Genomic DNA, 19,255 nt, shown 5'->3' with positions numbered 1-19,255 from the left:
CCCGCCTCTCCCCTCTGCTCTGGAAGCAGAATTTCGTCGCCGGAAGATGAGCACCGGCGGGCACCGCCGAGACAGCAGCGCTGCCTTCCGCTCCTCCCCTTCCAAGTCGTCCCGGCAGGAGGTAGTTAGTGGCGCCCGAGCCACGAGGGGGCGCCCGCCGCACGGAGACTTAGCACAGCCTCTTGTCTGAGGAAGGTTGGTGATTTCGGAGTGTGGCTGACATTGGAATCAGCTCCAGGTTGAGTTGGGAGCGCCTTGTTCTGTCAGGCTCGAGGAGCACTTGAGAATAAGCCTGGGGACAGAGACTGACGAATCGTGACGAATTAGCTGCAGTGTTCCGCGTTTTGGATTACACTTGTTTTATGTTTCAGATGCATGGATTTTGTGCTTGGGTTGGCTCCGTGAACCAAGATAAATGTTGGAAAGAATTTAAGGTGAGGAGAACAATATTCTCAATCCTTTTCAAATAGTGAAGGGGAGCTGGGGTTCTTTTAACGTCCCCTACCCCACATAAACCAGGAGTGTGACTTATGCCTGTAACCGCAGCAAGGCGGAGAAGACTGAATAATCAGGAGTTCAAGATCTTAGTGAAGGAGTCAACGGAGGGAGGAATATGCATGGCCATCCAGGTACTAACAGGAGAAACAGGGAAATTGATGCTCACCTAGCGTTAGCAATCTATACCCTTCTTAAAGGCTTTATATTGTTCACACCTACTCTTTTTTAAGCCTGTGCAGTTCATCCACCTCATGGGAGTGTTCATACATTGTTGCTCTATAAGGAGTGGGGAGGCTCCATGCTCTGAGCTGTAATAATAATGTCATTTGTTGGAATGAGTGGCAAAATGCCTTGGGAAATGAATGGCTGCAGAGTGGTGGTGTTGACCAGATGAGAGAGGAAATATTCAAGGGAACTTATAGAGAATTGCAGCCCTAGGGAGGGTGGGTAGATAGCACCAAGACAAAATAATCTTCTTTATTAAGGCTGTACTGACCTTCTTCCCCATGTGAAATGTAAATGGAATATACTATCTTTTCTTTCAAAGGGTTAAATGAGACAAAAGGAGTTCCATCTTTAAAGAAATTTGTGAAGATGCCATCTGGCAGAAATCCCTCCCCCTGCTAGCATTTTTTTTTTTTGAAAGTATGTGCTCCAGGTTGTGTCCTGTTTCCCAAAGCTTCACGTTGCTTATCAGCTGCCCTGCTTTAAGTTATCCGGTCTTATACGCGTGGGAAACCAGGCTCTGACTTCTCAGAGTAGGGCCCGAGACCCCTTTGTGTTAGGAATAAAAACCTCCTAGCACATCCACTTCACTTACCACTGTAAACCATTTTGCAGAAGTTAAAACTTTTGTATTGCCCCATTTTCTTGTGACTCCCAGACCTGCTTCTAACAACAGGAATGTTGGGACATATGTGCAAGTCAGCGAGGGGACACATTGAGACTTTCTGGGCTAATGTGTAAGGAGGCTGAAAATTACATCTTATGTTGTAACAGCTTTGTAATTTGGGGCGCTGTGTGAGAGTGTGTGCATGGCATATCCACTCAGACATAGTGAATACCAATTTACTCATAGAGTTCATAGTTATATTGATCTTATGTGTGAAGGTCATGAGAGAAATAGGAAAGCACCCAGGAAACAGCATAGTCTGCATGTGAATCATTAGAAGAACTTTGGAGTGCAGGAGAATGTTGGGATTTCAGGTCATTGAAACTACCCATGCTTACCAAATGATAGTCAAGTGTCTTGACATTTATTGTATGCAAGACTCATTCATCCATGGGTGCTGATCTGATCTTTAAAGGTCCAAGGATCCTTTTTCATTCTAAGTTGGAATTCTCATATGCCAAAGATTCAGTTACTATATGTCTAGCTTCTGGGGCAGTTACCCCTATTTGCACAGCCTTAGTTAATCTTTGTAATAAGTCACTAAAAGGTTCTCTCTTGCCCTGTTTAACCCTAAGATATGATTCAACTCTTTCCTAGTTCCTGAATCCTATCCCAAGCATTAAAAGCTGCTGTGCTACATAGGGACAAAGTGTGTTTATCATAAAGAGCTTGATCCTGAGGATCAGAGTAAAGTCCCTTGCCCAGAATTTGATTCAGGGAAATCTCAAGTCCTTTTTCTTTTCTTTTTTTTTTAATTGTTGTTGCTCTAAAATTTTTGCCTTTTCCCTAAAATAGCACCTCCAAAGCAACTGCAGTCCACTGTCTAGGACTGCTAAGATTAACTGAGTCCAGAACTTGTGGCCTTGCTTTGCTAGTGGAAGCCCACATTTTGACTATTTCTCTAACAAAGGACGAATGTAGTCCATAAGCTACAATAGCTTGTTTAACTTCCTTTAGGTCAGTCATATGTATGGACTCCCATGTATATTTTTTGACTACCTTAGGGCATTTTGTGCCAGATGCTCTTTCTGATGCTATTATCGGAAAGGCAGGCAGAATTCTGGGTAAGCTATCCTGGAGGTTTTTACATACTGATGAGGCTAAATTTTTCCTTTGTACCTTTTGTCCCTGGTCATCAAATTTGATAAATTCCTCAATCTTTTCAAATCTATTCACCACTGCCTTTTTAAAAGTTTGGATCTCCTGTCCAGTGTTCTGTTCTAATGCCCTCATTAAGGATTCCAAGGTGTGAAGTCTGTCCAGTAGAGATAATGTCTCATCCTTGGACATAAGTTTATATAATGCATATTACCTTCCTGGAGAGACAGTCTATCAGTCAGTCTATCAATCCTTTGAGAGAGTCCAATTAATACATTCAAGAGTATGAATTCTCTCAGACAGTGTCTCAACATTATCCTTCTCCATAGTAGTGATTTTCTCTTTTAGAAGGGTGGCATCAGTCTGTTAGGACTTTACCATTTCTAAAAGTGCCTCATTCTTGGCGCTATTATCAAACCATATTTTTAAGGAAAGAATATGGAGGACAAAACTAATCCCCAGAATCAGGTACAGTGGTGTAGGAGGGAAATAATATAAGCCTTGCAAAACCTTATGCATGGTATAAGTGAAAAGTCTGCTGTATGGTTGAATTGTCTGTAATTTTTTTCCTTTTAAATTATAAATTTATGATTTATATTTTGAGTATTAAATCTTACCTGTGGTTTAGTTAGCTGAATTAGATGCAATAACCATTACCTGCCAGTAGGTGTCGCTGCATACTTGCAGTCGTGTGGCTGGCTTGAATCTGATTCTGGCGCTAAATTCTGAAATTTGCTCAAATTAAAAACAATTACTTAGTGCGAATCACAGACTGTGTGCTCCACAGAGATCCCTGACTGGTCAGCGACCGCACAATCACTAGAATAGCAAAAGCAGACAAGTTGTTTGAAACAGCGAACAGCTGGCTCAGACTAGCGAAGGCCAGGTCTCCCGGGGCATCTTTACTGCTGAGCCAACCTAAAGCCGAACCTGATCTGCTCACTGGCAGCCCCGGGCCACAGCGCTGCTCTAGGACTAGGACGAGGACGCAGAGCGGTCGCGTGCACGCGCGGAGGGCAGCTCTGGGCGCTAGCTCCTCGGCCTTTTCCTCCTTGGCCTCTGCGAGTGCAGAAAAAGCTGTGATTGCTGCGGGCACTCAGGGGCCCTGGGAAAGCCTGTGTCCCCTCTGAATTCCCGTGGTGTGGGGCTGCGGTACTAGTGGCCACTGCTCTTGCACCATCATTCACACACCACCGCCCGTGCCGGCACACAGCAAGAATGCACTTCCAGCGGGACTGGGCCACCCGCGCCTGCACATCAGGACCGGGATTTTTATATCCAGCATGTTGGGCACCACCCGTAGAAGTTATGTAGATATGGAAATAACCACGAAAGCTTGAAGTTAGACAGATATATTTTATTTATTATTAGGGGAAAACTCACGCCACAGGAATGGAAGATCCAGGCTCTGCACAACTGTGGGGGAAACTACGCAGAGAGCGCACCTGGGTGGTGCACAGGTTTTTATCTCCCAGTCCCAGAAAGCCATGCCTAAACTAGGTTCCACCTCTTAAAGATTATTGGTTAACAAGGCTTTCCCCATCAGTGTAAGTCTCCCATCTGCCTAAGTGTCTAGACTTGCAGTCTCCTGTCTGTATTTAAATTGTTCAAAGTGCAACCTGGAGCATGACCCTAAAAGAAAAGTATATGCAAAATGCAAAATCTGTCTAGGATGCCTATTCTTTGAGGATTAGACATAGAGATGAATGCTCTCATAAAGAGATTTTTTTTAATTAATCTCCTAAATGTGGGTAGTGATTTCTCCCTGGGAAGACATAGTAATTCTAGAACATCTGCTTTTCCAGCCTCTTAGGAAGGTGTTTCTGAGACAAGCGGTCTTCTTTTGACTCAGGTGGTCTTGATTTGAGACTATTGTACTTAAGGGCATGATCTTGTTCTTTATATTACACCTCCAACATTTGCAAATTGAATGACTGTACCACCTCAGAGATTTAAAATTATTCATTGAGTCGTGTGGTCGACTGTCCATTGCAGTTACAGGAAAAGGATTTGCATGTGAAACATGGCTTCGGCTTCCAGACCAGAATAGCAGGAATAGTTTATGGTGTACAACACAGAAGTGAAGCAGGGTAGGCAATCCTGCTGCTGGAGTCACCATTATGAAAAAAGGACCTCATTGTGGAAGGAGGAGTTCAGTTGTAATTTTCCAGCATCTATTAATTCATGTCATGTGATTCAAGTCAGACCAGATTGGTGGATATACAATTTGAGAAAGTTATCTTGAAGCCATGAATAACTGAATTTGCAATTAGGAAACTTTACTGACCAGTCCTCCTTCACACATTTACATCAAATTAGATGTTTGTGAGTCAGGCAATTGTCTGTTACTCTGTGAGTCAGGTTAGAGATCTTAACTGCCAACATGTGCATATATTCAAAATCAGTCAATCTCTTCTCAGTGGCCTTCCCTCTACTAGAGAACCTACTCTTTTTCAAAGTCAATATAGTTAAGTTTTTAAAACTTCAAAGTTCATTATTTTTATCTTTTTAAAAAGTCACTTATTGGGGCTGGAGAGATGGCTCAGTGGTTAAGAGCATTGCCTGCTCTTCCAAAGGTCCTGAGTTCAATTCCCAGCAACCACATGGTGGCTCACAACCATCTGTAATGAGACCTGGTGCCCTCTTCAGGCATGCACATAGACAGAATATTGTATACATAATAAATAAATAAATATTTTTTAAAAAGTCACTTATTTTTATCCTGTTTTAATATTTTTTATGTTCATTAGTGCTCTCATCTCTATTTGTTTCTGTTCTCCAATGTTTCTTGATTATTGATAATTTCATTCCTTTTTTCTCAAGTGCAATTGATTTATTTTTATCTGTTTAGAGCAATATCTCCCATAGCCCAGCTTGCATGGAGCTATGAAGTTGAGAATTGCATTGCTCACCTAATCCTGCCTCTGCTGCCCAATGCTGGAAAGACAGTCCTGTAACTCCTCACAGGCTGATCCTTGATAGGGAATGAGTGTCCTCCAGTCTCTCTGACTTTTCCTGGGGAGTTCCAAATGAAGAATGACCTGTGCAAGAATTGTGTTTACTCACCAACTTTGAATCTGATGTAGGTGCTGCACAGAGAGGGAATGGCAAGAAGGAAGGCGAGAGCGTTGATCCTTTGGTGGTAGCTGATATTGGCAATGTGGAGTCAGGTCATCGATTTTAGATGCTCCATAAGTGTCCTGAGTGGCCATTTCTTCAGCTCCACAGAACTGGGCAATCAAGAATCTGGATAAAGGACTGACCTTACCATGTAACCAAATTACTGGAGTTACATTAGTTCAACCAAAATAGAAGATCATTGTAAAAACTTATGGCCCTGCCTTACAGGAGTGTTATTTTTGAGGTTTAAGATGTACAGGTTGAGAGAAAAGTGTAGGTAATCCTTGGTGTGCTCTCATTCAAATCCGTAGTCTCTGGAGCTTATGGCCCTAAAGCCTGTTTCAACTTTTCAAAATAATTATTTGACATGAAATCTGCCTCCAAGTCTTACCATGGCTTCTCATTGTTTTCTGACCCATGGCCTCTTTTTTGCTTTAACAACACTCACTGATTGAATGTGACCTGTTTGGCTGCTGGACTTCAAAACTAAGAAGCAAAGGGTTGACTGCACTGGACATTGAGTGTGTAATGGAATGTGTACACAAAGGACCCTGTGCCCTGAACAAGGAATAGGAAGTGCTCTGGGAGCATAGAAGAATGTGTATTAAAATTCTAACTTTCTAGACTATGACCCTGTCTGCTGGGTTGGAAGGGCTGAACTGGCAAGGCCTATGCTGTCTGAGTTACTTGATCTCTGCTGTTTATTATATTCTGAGGTCCAGCTGAAATAAAATGAAATGAAATTCATTTTTCCTTCATGCAACTGCTTATTATATTATCAGGCCCAGCTCTGTGGCCCTAAATAATGAGGGACTCTGGCAAGCCTTAGGAACAGGTGTACTAGCTTGCAGGTTCTTTTCAGAATTATTTTTTGCTTCAGCTGTAGGGAGTTGTAAGGAAGACCATAAGCCATGCCATAGTGGTGTGCGATGCTCAGAGCAGGTCTGCTGTGCTGTCATTTCTGCTGGGACTTGAGTGGACCATGAGCTAGACAGTGGTTCTGTTGGTTCTTGTGATGACCTGGGTGGGATTTTCTCAGGAGGGGGAGGCTCTGCAACCTGAACTTGGAGGACGTGAGACTTATAATATCCACTGTCCAGTGTGCCCATACAGGCATTGTTGTGGAGCATGGTGGGAAAATGAATTTGAAAAAGAAGGTCTGTTTTCTAGAGGTTCTGAATATTTCATTCTACTTTGAAGTTTGTGTTATAAAGTTACAAAAAGTTTACAAACTTGTAGAAAGAGGAGATGTGGATCATTTTTCAGAAATATTTGATTAGAATGCTTTTAACTTTCTGCTACCACCAGTCAGCATGGTGTGACTCATTGATTCAGTTTAGTTCTAGGGGACGAAGGGAGTTTCTGACCTGCAGAGATTTCCTGGGTGTCCATCGTGTTGTAAAGGTAGAGAGAGCAGTTTTACATCTTGTGCCATAATCCATGTGGCCGGAAGCAGACTTTCAATTACTCTTCTCTGTTGTTTTGGGATTAGGTATCAGTGTAACATGGTTTACCTGAAACCACAAGGAGCCATAGGAGCTGCAGAGCCAAAAAAAAAAGAGATCACCTCCATTTGCAGAGAGAGCTTCCATCTTTGAAAGAAAGCTGAAGGGTCAGAAACATAACCATTTAAGGGTCAATTTGAGTTAATTTTGTGGAAGTTGTGAAGTGTGTTTATTTAATTTCTATACACATATACTCCTAGGGAGCTGGGTATCACTGGTCAAGATCACACCTTTCCTGGTTGAATTTCCTTTGGTCTTTTGATTAAAAGTTGGCTGTAATTTCTGCCTTTGTTCTTGGCCTTTCTTCCCATCCCCTTTATTCTTTCACAAGTATTGTAAGCATGTTTGATTATTATAGCTTTGTAGTATGTATAGAACTCCTATTGTATCACCATATGTACCATGTTTTCATAACACCATTGAGCATTATACATATTTCCACTGTGAATGTCGGTTGGTCATCTGTTTCCCTGTTATATATTGTTGGGCATTGTCATTGGATTGTACTCACTTTATGGTGCAAGTTTACCATACACAGCACCTGATATTGATACATCATGTTCAGAGGATCATTTACTTCTGTGTTTATTCAGGTTTTGATGATCATTTTTTAATACTTTTTTTTATTGTGCTCCACATTTTTCTCTGCTCCCCTCCCTAGCTCTCCCCTTCCGCCTTCAATCCTCCCCATAGGTCCCCATGCTCCCATTTTACTCAGGACATCTTGTCTTTTTCTACTTTCTACTTCCCATGTAAATTATATCTATGTAAGTCTCTCTTAGTGTCCTTATTGTTGTCTAAGTTCTCTGGGATTGTGGTTTGTAGGCTGGTTTTCTTTGCTTTATGTTTAAAAACCACCTCTGAGTAAATACATGTGATAATTGTCTTTCTCTGTCTGGGTTACCTCACTGAAAATTAATTTAGCTCCATCCATTTTCCTGAAAATTCAAGATGTCGTTTTTTTTTCTGCTGTGTAGTATTCCATTGTGTAAATATACCACATATTCCTTATCCATTCTTCAGTCGAGGGGCATTTATATTGTTTCCAGGTTCTGGCTATGACAAACCAAAGCTGCTATGAACATAGTTGAGCACATGTCCTTGTGGCACAATTGAGCATCCTTTGGATATATACCCAAAAGTGGTATTATTGGGTCTTGAGGAAGGTTGTTTCCTAATTTTCTGAGAAATCGTCACACAGTGACATCCAAAGGAGTTGTACCAGTTTGCATTCCTACCAGCAATGCAGAAGTGTTCTCTTTTCCCCACAACCTCTCCAGCATAAGTTGTCATCAGTGTTTTTGATCTTGGCCATTCTTACAGATGTAAGATGGAATCTCAGAGTTGTTTTGATTTGCATGTCTCTGATGACTAATGATGTTGAACATTTCCTTAAATGTCTTTCAGCCATTTTAGATTCCTCTGTTGAGAGTTCTATGTTTAGTTCTGTACTCCATTTTTTATTGAATTATGTGATCTTTTGGTATCCAATTTCTTGAGTTCTTTGTATATTTTGGAAATCGGACCTCTGTCTGATGTGGGGTTCATTCTGTAGGCTGTCATTTTGTATTGTTGACCATGTCCTTTCCTTTACAGAAGCTTTTCAGTTTCGGAAGGTCCCATTTGTTAATTGTTTCTCTCGGTGTCTGTGCTGCTGGCATTCTATTTAGGAAGTGGTCTCCAGTGCCAATGCGTTCAAGCGTATTTCTCACTTTGTCTTCTATATGGTTCACTGTGGCTGGTCTTATGTTGATGTCTTTGACCCATTTGGACTTGAGTTTTGTGCATGGTGATAGACATGGGTCTATCTTCATTTTTCTACATGTTGATATCCATTTATGCCAGCACCACTTGTTAAATATGCTTTCTTTTTTCCATTTGATTTTTTTTTTGCTTCTTTGTCAAAAATCAGTTGTTCTAAAGAGTGTGGATTAATTCATGGACCTTCTATTCAGTTCCATTGGTCCTCTTGTCTGTTCTTATGCCAATACCAGGCTGTTTTCAGTACTGTATCTCTGTAGTAGAGTTTGAAGTCAGTGTTTGTGATGCCTCCAGTAGTTCTTTTATTGTACAGGATTGTTTTGGCTATCCTGAGTTTTTTGCTTTTCCGTATGAAGTTGAGTATTGTCCACTCTCTCCATATATATTCAATATAGTTCTTGAGGTCCTAGCTACAGCAATAAGACACCAAAAGGAGATCAAGGGGATAAAATCAGAAAAGAAGAAGTCAAATTCTCACTGTTTGCTAATGATATGATTGTCTACCTGAGTGATTATACCAAGGAACTTCTACAACTCATAAATGGCATAAAATATCTCGGAGTAACTCTAACCAAACAACTGGAAGACTTGTATGACAAGAACTTTAAATCTTTAAAGAAAGAAATTGAAGAAGACACCAGAAAATGGAAAGATCTCCAATGGTAATTCTGCTCTGTGGTAGGCAAAATTAACATAGTAAAAACAGCAGTATTATCAAAAGCAATCTACAGATTCAATACAATACCCTTCAAAATCCCAGTAAAATTCTTCACAGACCTCCAAAGAACAATATTGCCTCTATTTCAAACTTCAAGTCTTGAACTGCTTGCTTCATCGGTTTGATTTTTATTTCTTGTTTTCTTGGGTTTCTTTGAGAGATTCATTGATTTCTTCTAATTTTTTGTTTGTCTTTTCCTTCAATTCTTCAAGGGAATTTTTCATTTGCTCTTTATATGTGTCCATCATCCTCATAAAGTTACATTTCAATTCATTTTCTTCTACTTCTTCTAGGTTAGGATTATCAACTCTTCCTGTTGTATTACGAATGGGTTCTCTTTTTACCTTGTTGTTTTGGAGTTGTTGATTGATTTCTTGGAATGGCGCCAACCCTTCTCTTCCTCCATTTGGTGTGGCCAGTGTCTTTTCCTCTTGGTTCGATTCTTGCACTGACTGTCTGTGTCTTGGGAACTATTCTTGGTCTGCTCTATACTGTCACTGTCTATGTCTCAGGGGGTCACTGAGGTCTCTCTTGGCCTTCTATCTTGGCCTGCTCTCTTGGTTCACTCTATTGTTCCCCTCTCTGAGTCACAGCTTGTGCTTCAGAGTTCTTCTCTAGGTTCTTTCTCTCATTCCTCACCTTGTAGTTGCAGCTGGTGTTTCAGACTTGTTCTGAGGTTGCTGGGGTGGAAGAGTGATAGGAGGGTTTGGAGGCAGAGTGGGAATTGTAGCTTTCAGAGTCCTATGGATGGGATGGGGGAGTTGGAGCAGCCTTCCAGCAGGAAACTCACCTGCAGGCTGGCTAGAGAAGCTGAGGCAGCTAGGCGAGGGACCTGCAATTTTGCCCCCAGTATGGAGGGCCTAGAGAATGGGATGACCTGTAGGGTGGGATGTCAACCACCTCTTGGGCCTCTTTCTGTTGCAGCAGACTCTGTTTTTCCTACTTTGTTTTTTTCATTCCATTCATTCCTTCCGTTGCCTACATATCCATTTTCTTTTCATTAATAAGCATATTCACAATTTAAAACACAATGTAGGCAGTTTACATGGTTTTTGTTCTTCTGAAATTCTTTTACTATCTATCATTTAGCCCCTTTTTGACCATGTGAGGAAACTTAAACTCCCAAGATGCAGCTGGCTCCTCTGTCCCCAGTTTTGATTGGTGGCTCCATCTGCTTCTCAGTTTATGAAAGCCAAGCCTAAAATTCGTGACCTAGTCAGAAGAGCATGACCTAAAACTGCTTTCAACCTTTCTAGTTGTAGAATGTGGATACTTGTGCTGCCATGGGTGATTTATTTTATTTTATTTTGTTTTTAAACATTCTTTTTCATGAAAGACAGGATCTTAATATGTATTTCTGGCTGTCCATGAACTGACTGCATAGCCTAGGCTGAAATTTAACTGTGAGGCAGATATCCATGCCTCTGACTTCTGAGTGCAGGGGTTAAACATGTGAGCCTCTAATCCAGCTTGGCCATCTTACTTATGTTTTTGGTAGTTTGCAAGTTTTATACATTTTCTCTCCTGTGTATTGTTGATCTGTTTACTTTTCTCTCCATGTCTTTAATAGGGATTTCTCTTGCAGTGTGATATTCCATTCACAGGGTGCAGTTATGACAGAGTTGAATCTCCTATTCTGTTTCCTTCCAAAAATATTTGGTGATTGTATTATAATGTCTGTGTCATGGAATAAATGTGGGACCACCAGAGTCTTATGACTATACAGTCAGAGAAGTCTACGTTTACCATGTTGTCAGTATCCTGCTTTCTGTTGTGCACATGTGTGGGACATTTCAGAATGCAGTGACCTATGATGATGTGCATGTTGACTTTACTTGGGAAGAATGGAAGTTACTGAATCCTTCACAAAGGAATCTCTACAAAGATGTGATGCTGGAGACCTACAGGAACCTCACTACCATAGGTAAGACTGAATCTTCCTTCAGGGTTTTAAATAAGGGGACAGCTTTTCCTCATTTTTTGAGCTCTTCTACAATCTGATTGAGAAAGAAGAGTGAGTCAAGCAAATCAGGCATGTTTCTAAAGTTTACTGAAGGTAGTAACTTAAATTGTGTATAATTTTCAATAATATACCATATATTTTGTGGTACTATTTTTTAGGATACATTTGGGAAGACCATAATATTGAAGAACGTTGTCAAAGTTCCAGAATTCATGGAAGGTAATTATCATGTGCAACCTGATATCACTGTCCCTCTGAAGAAATTGTAATGTCTTCTAGATGTTTTAAACTAAAGCAAGTATAAGGAATCACAAGTTCATGTGCATTGATGATTATTGAATTATCACAAAACCATACTCCTAAGTTATGAATTTCTTGCAAGGCACTCACAAGACAAGAAAGAAAATACCTCAGTAGATTTCACCCTTTGAAACATAGCTCCATGAGCGCTATGGTATAAAACTGCCAATCTGTTAAGTTTCTTACCACCCATATTAAGAAAGGTATATATGTTGAAGATGTGATAAGCACATCTCCAAAACTTTCTAATAAGCAAATGGTGCATAGTTAAGCTAGTGCTACCCATATGCTTGCTGTGACTGTACTAAATTTATTTAGGGGGCAGTTAGAATCAAGAGTCAAGGGGCAGTCATTACTGAGAACTTAATTCCTATACTATATGTCTATGAGGAATAGAAATTCAAACTATGCTATTCAATGTGTAAATCTTCTATTTGTTATTCATTCTTTACTTGGTATATTATATATTCTATATACAAATCACATGACCATAGGAATATTAGCAGACATAACATACCACATATGAATGCCTGAATTTTTCCAGGTCTCTTCAAATATGTAAAAAAAATCTCATATAGAAAAAAGATTCTGTAAATGTGATCCAAGTAATAGAGGCTCTTACCATCAGAGGTCTCTTCAACAATGCAAAACAACCCCTAAAAGGGGGAGCAACATGAATACAAACACAGCGATAAACCATAAGAACTTAATTCTTTTCACAATTGAACTAAATCATGAAATTAATTCATACACATATAAAGATTCAACAGTGTATTAAATGTGGTAAAGCTTTTACATGTCCCAATTATCTTTACAGCCACAAAAGAAGTCGTGCTGGAGAGAAACACTATGAATGTAATCAATGTGGTAAAAGCTTTGCACATCACCGTAATCTTCAAATGCATAGAAGAACACATACTGGAGAGAAACCCTATGAATGTAATCAATGTAGTAAAGCCTTTGCTCACCATAGTCATCTACAATGCCATGAAAGAACACATACTGGAGAGAAACCCTATGAATGTAATCAATGTGGTAAAGCCTTTACACAACACAGTCATCTTCAAAGACATAAAAGAACACATACTGGAGAGAAACCTTATGAATGTAATCATTGCGGTAAAGCCTTTGCAGTACATGGTAATCTTCAAACACATAAAAGAACGCATACTGGAGAAAAGCCCTATGAATGCAATCAATGTGGTAAAGCTTTTACACAACGCAGTTCTCTTCAAATACATAAAAGAATACACACTGGAGAGAAACCTTATGAATGTAATCAGTGTGGTAAAGCCTTTGCACAGTGCAGTTATCTTCAAATACATAAAAGAATACATACTGGAGAGAAACCTTATGAATGTGATCTTTGTGGTAAAACCTTTGCACATCATGCCAGTCTTCAGATGCATCTTAAAGTAACACATACTGGAAAGAAACAATATGAATGTAATCCATGTGGTAAAGCTTTTGCACGACATGGTAGTCTTCAAATACAGAAAAGAACTCATACAGGAGACAAAACCTATGAATGTGATCAATGTGGTAAAACCTTTGCACATCACAGTTCTCTTCAAATACATAAAAGAACACATACTGGAGAGAAACCTTATGAATGTAATCAATGTGGTAAAACCTTTACACAACGTGGTCATCTTCAAGGGCATAAAAAATCACATACTGGAGAGAAACCATATGAGTGCAATCAATGTGGTAAAGCTTTTGCACATTACAGAAATTTTCAAATACACAAAAGAACACATACTGGAGAGAAACCCTATGAATGCAATCAATGTGGTAAAGCATTTACACGATGCAGTGGTCTTAAAATACATAAAAGAACACATACTGGAGAAAAACCTTATGAATGTAACCAATGTGGTAAAGCCTTTACATGTCATTCCAGTCTTCAAGTGCATTTTAAAGGAACACATACTGGAGAGAAACCTTATGAATGTAATCTATGTGGGAAAGCCTTTGCCTATCACAGTTATTTTAAAATTCATAAAAGAACACATACTGGAGAGAAACCCTTTGTATGCAATCAATGTGGTAAAGCCTTTGCACAGCAGAGTCATCTCCAGCGCCATGAAAGAACACATACTGGGGGTGTGAGTCTAGGACTTCCTAGGAACTAGACCTGACCCAGGACCTCTGCCAGTCTGGGCGTGAGTGAACCTGGATCCTCTGAGGGAATAGGCAGGAATCAGAAATCTGTGCAGGGCCAGGAATGAGTGTGTGACCTCAAGGAGAATATGCCTGAGCCAGGACCTCTATGCGTTAGGGCATTGGTCTGGGACATCAAAGGGAATGGTCAGAAACCTGGAACCTCTCCGGGTCCGAGTGTGAGTCTGGGACCTCTGAGGAAGTAAGCAGGTCCTCTGCAGGTCTGGGTACATCGGAGCCTGGGACCTCCGAAGTAGTAGGCCGGAACCAGAAACCTTTCCAGGTTCAACTCCAACCCAGGGACTTCTGCAGGAGAGAATCCAGACCAGGATTTACAGATACAGGTCAAAGTAGATAACCTAGACCAAAGTTTCCCTGAGGCAGGGAACTCCATCTTGGGCAACAAATTCCACAGTAGTGAGACTGAATGAGACACCTATAACAGAGAGGGTCTAAGGAAACAAGCTCCACCGGTAGCAGAAGCCAGGAGCAAATCCAGTCCCAGAAGCCAACCCAGTCCTAGAACACTGGCAGATCAGAACTGAGCCAGCGACCAGATCCAGAATCAGCGATCTCCACCAGGACAGGTCCAACTCCAAGCCAGGGACTTCTGCAGGAGGGGATCCAGACTAGGATTTACAGAAATACATTGAAGCCAACAACCTAGGCCAAAGTAGACCTGAGACAGCAAACTCTAAGGCTTTGTATTCACTGGCACCTAGAAGATTATTCAACAGAATCTCAGACAGCCCCAGCCATACTTATTAGAGGAAAAGATGAGTAGAAAAGGTAAGATCTGCAAAGGTAAAAGGCCAAGTAACATATAAAGATAGACCTATCAGAATTATACCTGACTTCTCATTGGAGACAATGAAAGTCAGAAGGTCATGGTCAAGCATAATGCAGACATTAAGAGACCACAGATACCAGCCCAGACTACTATACCCAACAAAACTGCCAATCGCCATAGAAGGACAAAACAAGATAGTCCATGACAAATCTAGATTTCACCAATACCTAGCCACAAACCCAGCCCTGCACAAGATACTAGAAGGAAGACTCCAACCCAAGGAAGATGGCTACACCAACAAAAACAGACAATTGATGATCTCATAACAGCAAATCCCAAAGAAGAAAAAAATGGACAAATTAATATCACCAACGATGCAAACTAAATTAACAAGAGATAGCAACCACTGGTCATTAATATCCCTTAATGTAAATGAACTCAACTCACTTATAAAAAGGAACAGACTAATAGATTCAGTACGAAAACAGTATCCATCCTTCTTCTGCATACAAGAAATGCATCTCAACATCAAAGACAGACATCGTCTCAGAGTAAAGGGTTGGGAAAAAATATACCAATCAAATGGACCTAAGAAACAAGCAGGTGTAGCTATCCTAATACCTAACAAAGTAGACTTCGAGCTAAAATCAGTCGAAAGAGACAAAGAAAGTCATTTTATATTAGTCACAGGAAAAATCCATCAAGAGGAAATTTCAATACTGAACATCTATGCCCCCAAATACAAGGGTACCCTCATATGTCAAAGAAACACTTCTGAAGCTTAAATCATATATTAAACCCCACACACTAATAGTGGGAGATTTCAACACTCCCGTCTCACCACTGGACAGGTCAATCAGACAAAAAATGAACAGAAATAAGAGACTAACAGATGTTATGACTCAAATGGACTTAACAGACATCTATAGACTATTCCATCGAAACAGAAAAGGATATACCTTCTCAGCACCTCATGGAACCTTCTCAAAAATTGACCATATATGCAGTAACAAAACAAACCTCAAAAATACAAAAAAAAAAGAAATAACACAATGTACATTGTCAGATCACCATGGTTTAAAACTAGAAGTCCACAACAATACTAGTTCCAGAAAACCCACAAACATATGGAAATTAAACAATGCTCACCTGAATCATCAATGGGTCAAGGAAGAAATAAAGGGGGAAATTAAACACTTCCTAATATTCAATGAAAATGACCACACAACATACCCAAATGTATGGGACACAATGAAAGCAGTGTTAAGAGGCAAGTTCATAGCACTAAACGCCTACATAAAGAAGCTGGAAAAATCACTTACTAGTGAATTAACAGAACATTTGTAAAGTTTAGAACAAAAAGAAGTAAACTCACGTAAGAGAACTAGACAGCAGGAAATAATTAAATTGAGAGCTAAAATCAACAAAATAGAAACAAAGAAAACAATACAAAGAATCAAGAGACAATGAGTTGGTTCTTTGAGAAAATGAACAAAATAGACAAACCTTTATCCAAACTAACGAAAAGGCAGAGAGAGAATATCAAAATTAACAAAATCAGAAATGAAAAGTGGTACATAACAACAAACAAGGAGGAAATACAGAGGATCATCAGGTCATATTTTGAAAACCTGTACTCCACAAAATTGGAAAACTTAAAGAAAATGAACAACTTTCTGGATAAATATCGCTTACCAAAATTAAATCAAGACCAGATAAGAAAATTAAACAGACCTATAACTGCTAAAGAAATGGGAATAGTCATCAAATGTCTCCCAACCAAAAAAAGCCCAGGATCAGAAGGCTTCATCTCAGAATTCTACAAGACTTTCAATGAAGATCTAATACCAATACTGCTCAAATTATTCCACACAATAGAAACAGAGGGAACATTGCCAAACGCTTTTTATGAGGCTACAATTTCTCTGATAACCAAACCACAGAAAGACATTACTAAGAAAGAGAATTACAGACCAATCTCACTCATGAGCATTGATGCACAAATCCTAAATAAAATACTGGCAAATTGAATCCAAGAACACATCAGAACCATCATCCACCATGATCAAGTCGGCTTCATCCCACAGATGCAGGAATGGTTCAACATATGAAAATCTGTCAACGTACTCCACCATATAAACAAGCTGAAAAATAAAAACCACATGATCATCTCATTAGACGCCGAAAAAGCTTTTAACAAACTACAACATCTCTTCATGATAAAGGTCTTGGATAGAGCAGGGATACAAGGAACATACCTAAACATAATTAAGGCAATATACAGCAAGCCAACAGCCAACATCAAAGTAAATGGAGAGAAACTCCCAGTGATTCCACTGAAATCAGGAACAAGACAAGGTTGTCCACTCTCTCCAAATCTATCCAATATAGTTCTTGAGTTCCTGGCTAGAGAAATAAGACACCAAAGGAAGATCAGGGGATACAAATTGGAAAAGAAGTCAAACTCTCACTGTTTGCTGATGATATGATAGTTTACATAAGTGATCCCAAAAATTCTACCACGGAACTTCTAGAACTCATAAACACTTTCAGCAATGTAGCAGGATACAAGATTGACTCAAAAAAAAAGTAGCCCTCCTGTATACAAATGATAAAAGGGGTGAGAAAGAAATCAGAGAATCAATACCCTCACAATAGGCACAAATAGCATAAAATATCTCAGAGTAATTCTAACAAAAAAAAAAAGTGGAAGACTTGTATGACAAGAACTTTAAATCTTTGAAGAAAGAAATTAAAGAAGATACCAGAAAGTGGAAAAATCTCCAATGCTTTTGGGTAGACAGAATTAACGTGGTAAAAATGGCAATCTTACCAAAAGCAATCTACAGATTCAATGCAATCCCCAGCAAATCCCAGCAAAATTCTTCACAGACCTTGAAAGAACAGTACTCAATGTCATATGGAAAAGCAAAAAAACTCAGGATAACCAAAACAATACTGTACAATAAAAGAACTACTGGAGGCATCACAAACACTGACTTCAAACTCTACTACAGAGATACAGTACTGAAAACAGCCTGGTATTGGCATAAGAACAGACAAGAGGACCAATGGAACTGAATAGAAGACCTGGACATCAATCCTCACATCTTCGAACACCTAATATTTGATAAAGAAGCAAAAAATATCAAATGGAAAAAAGAAAGCATATTTAACAAGTGGTGCTGGCATAAATGGATATCAACATGTAGAAAAATGAAAATAGACCCATGTCTATCACCATGCACAAAACTCAAGTCCAAATGGGTCAAAGACATCAACATAAGACCAGCCACAGTGAACCATATAGAAGACAAAGTGAGAAATACGCTTGAACGCATTGGCACTGGAGACCACTTCCTAAATAGAATGCCAGCAGCACAGACACCGAGAGAAACAATTAACAAATGGGACCTTCCGAAACTGAAAAGCTTCTGTAAAGGAAAGGACATGGTCAACAATACAAAATGACAGCCTACAGAATGAACCCCACATCAGACAGAGGTCCGATTTCCAAAATATACAAAGAACTCAAGAAATTGGATACCAAAAGATCACATAATCCAATAAAAAAAAATGAAGTACAGAGCTAATCAGAGAACTCTCAGCAGAAGATTCTAAAATGACTGAAAGACACTTAAGGAAATGTTCAACATCATTAGTCATCAGAGACATGCAAATCAAAACAACTCTGAGATTCCATCTTACATCTGTAAGAATGGCCAAGATCAAAAACACTGATGACAACTTATGCTGGAGAGGTTGTGGGGAAAAGAGAACACTTCTGCATTGCTGGTAGGAATGCAAACTGGTACAACTCCTTTGGATGTCACTGTGTGACGATTTCTCAGAAAATTAGGAAACAACCTTCCTCAAGACCCAATAATACCACTTTTGGGTATATATCCAAAGGATGCTCAATCGTGCCACAAGGACATGTGCTCAACTATGTTCATAGCAGCTTTGGTTTGTCATAGCCAGAACCTGGAAACAACCTAAATGCCCCTCGATCGAAGAATGAATAAAAAAATGTGGTACATTTATACAATGGAGTACTACACAGCAGAAAAAATAACGACAGCTTGAATTTTGCAGGAAAATGGATGGAACTACAAAACATTATTTTGAGTGAGGTAACCCAGACAGAGAAAGACAATTATCACATGTACTTACTCATAGGTGGTTTTTAAACATAAAGCAAAGAAAACCAGCCTACAAACCACAATCCCAGAGAACTTAGACAACAATGTGGACACTAAAAGAGACTCACATAGACGTAATCTACATGGGAAGTAGAAAGTATAAAAAGACAAGATCTCCTGAGTAAATTGGGTGCATGGGGACCTGGGGGGAGGTTTGAAGAGGGGAGGGAGGAGAGGCCAGGGAGGGGAGCAGAGAAAAATGTAGAGCTCAATAAATATAATGGGAAAATAATAAAAACCCTCCA

General features: G+C 39.7%; 1 protein-coding gene across 4 annotated transcripts; it reads left to right on the top strand.

Annotated features, from left to right (window-relative positions):
• Positions 1 to 46: 46 nt before the first annotated feature.
• Znf33b (zinc finger protein 33B) lies at positions 47 to 19,147 on the top strand. 4 transcript variants are annotated; one of them, XM_085681959.2, is made up of 5 exons: positions 47 to 121; positions 372 to 434; positions 11,390 to 11,516; positions 11,714 to 11,774; positions 12,673 to 19,147. In XM_085681959.2, exons 1-5 carry the CDS (start codon positions 47 to 49, stop codon positions 13,988 to 13,990), a joined length of 1,644 nt encoding a protein of 547 aa, XP_085538085.2. In that variant the 3' UTR covers positions 13,991 to 19,147. The 4 variants fall into 4 exon arrangements, with proteins under 4 accessions (XP_085538085.2, XP_048306088.2, XP_085538083.2 ...); XM_048450131.3 differs by having other exon boundaries at positions 57 to 195; XM_085681957.2 differs by lacking the exon at positions 47 to 121 and having other exon boundaries at positions 195 to 434; positions 11,163 to 11,516.
• The last annotated feature ends 108 nt before the right edge of the window (positions 19,148 to 19,255 follow it).

The sequence above is a fragment of the Myodes glareolus genome, chromosome 22, assembly GCF_982192425.1.
Source record: "Myodes glareolus chromosome 22, mMyoGla1.1, whole genome shotgun sequence".
NCBI classification, from domain to species: Eukaryota; Metazoa; Chordata; class Mammalia; order Rodentia; family Cricetidae; genus Myodes; species Myodes glareolus.
Note: the sequence above shows the minus strand (reverse complement) of the source record. Positions and strands in the feature narration are given on the sequence as shown.

Excerpts from the sequence above, each read along its gene's own strand:
- Znf33b (XM_085681959.2), top strand. The coding sequence starts at position 47 with ATGAGCACCGGCGGGCACCGCCGAGACAGCAGCGCTGCCTTCCGCTCC. Across the intron at positions 435-11,389 it reads AATGTTGGAAAGAATTTAAG|AATGCAGTGACCTATGATGA; the intron begins GTGAGGAGAACA and ends GGGACATTTCAG. Across the intron at positions 11,775-12,672 it reads AGTTCCAGAATTCATGGAAG|CCACAAAAGAAGTCGTGCTG; the intron begins GTAATTATCATG and ends TTATCTTTACAG.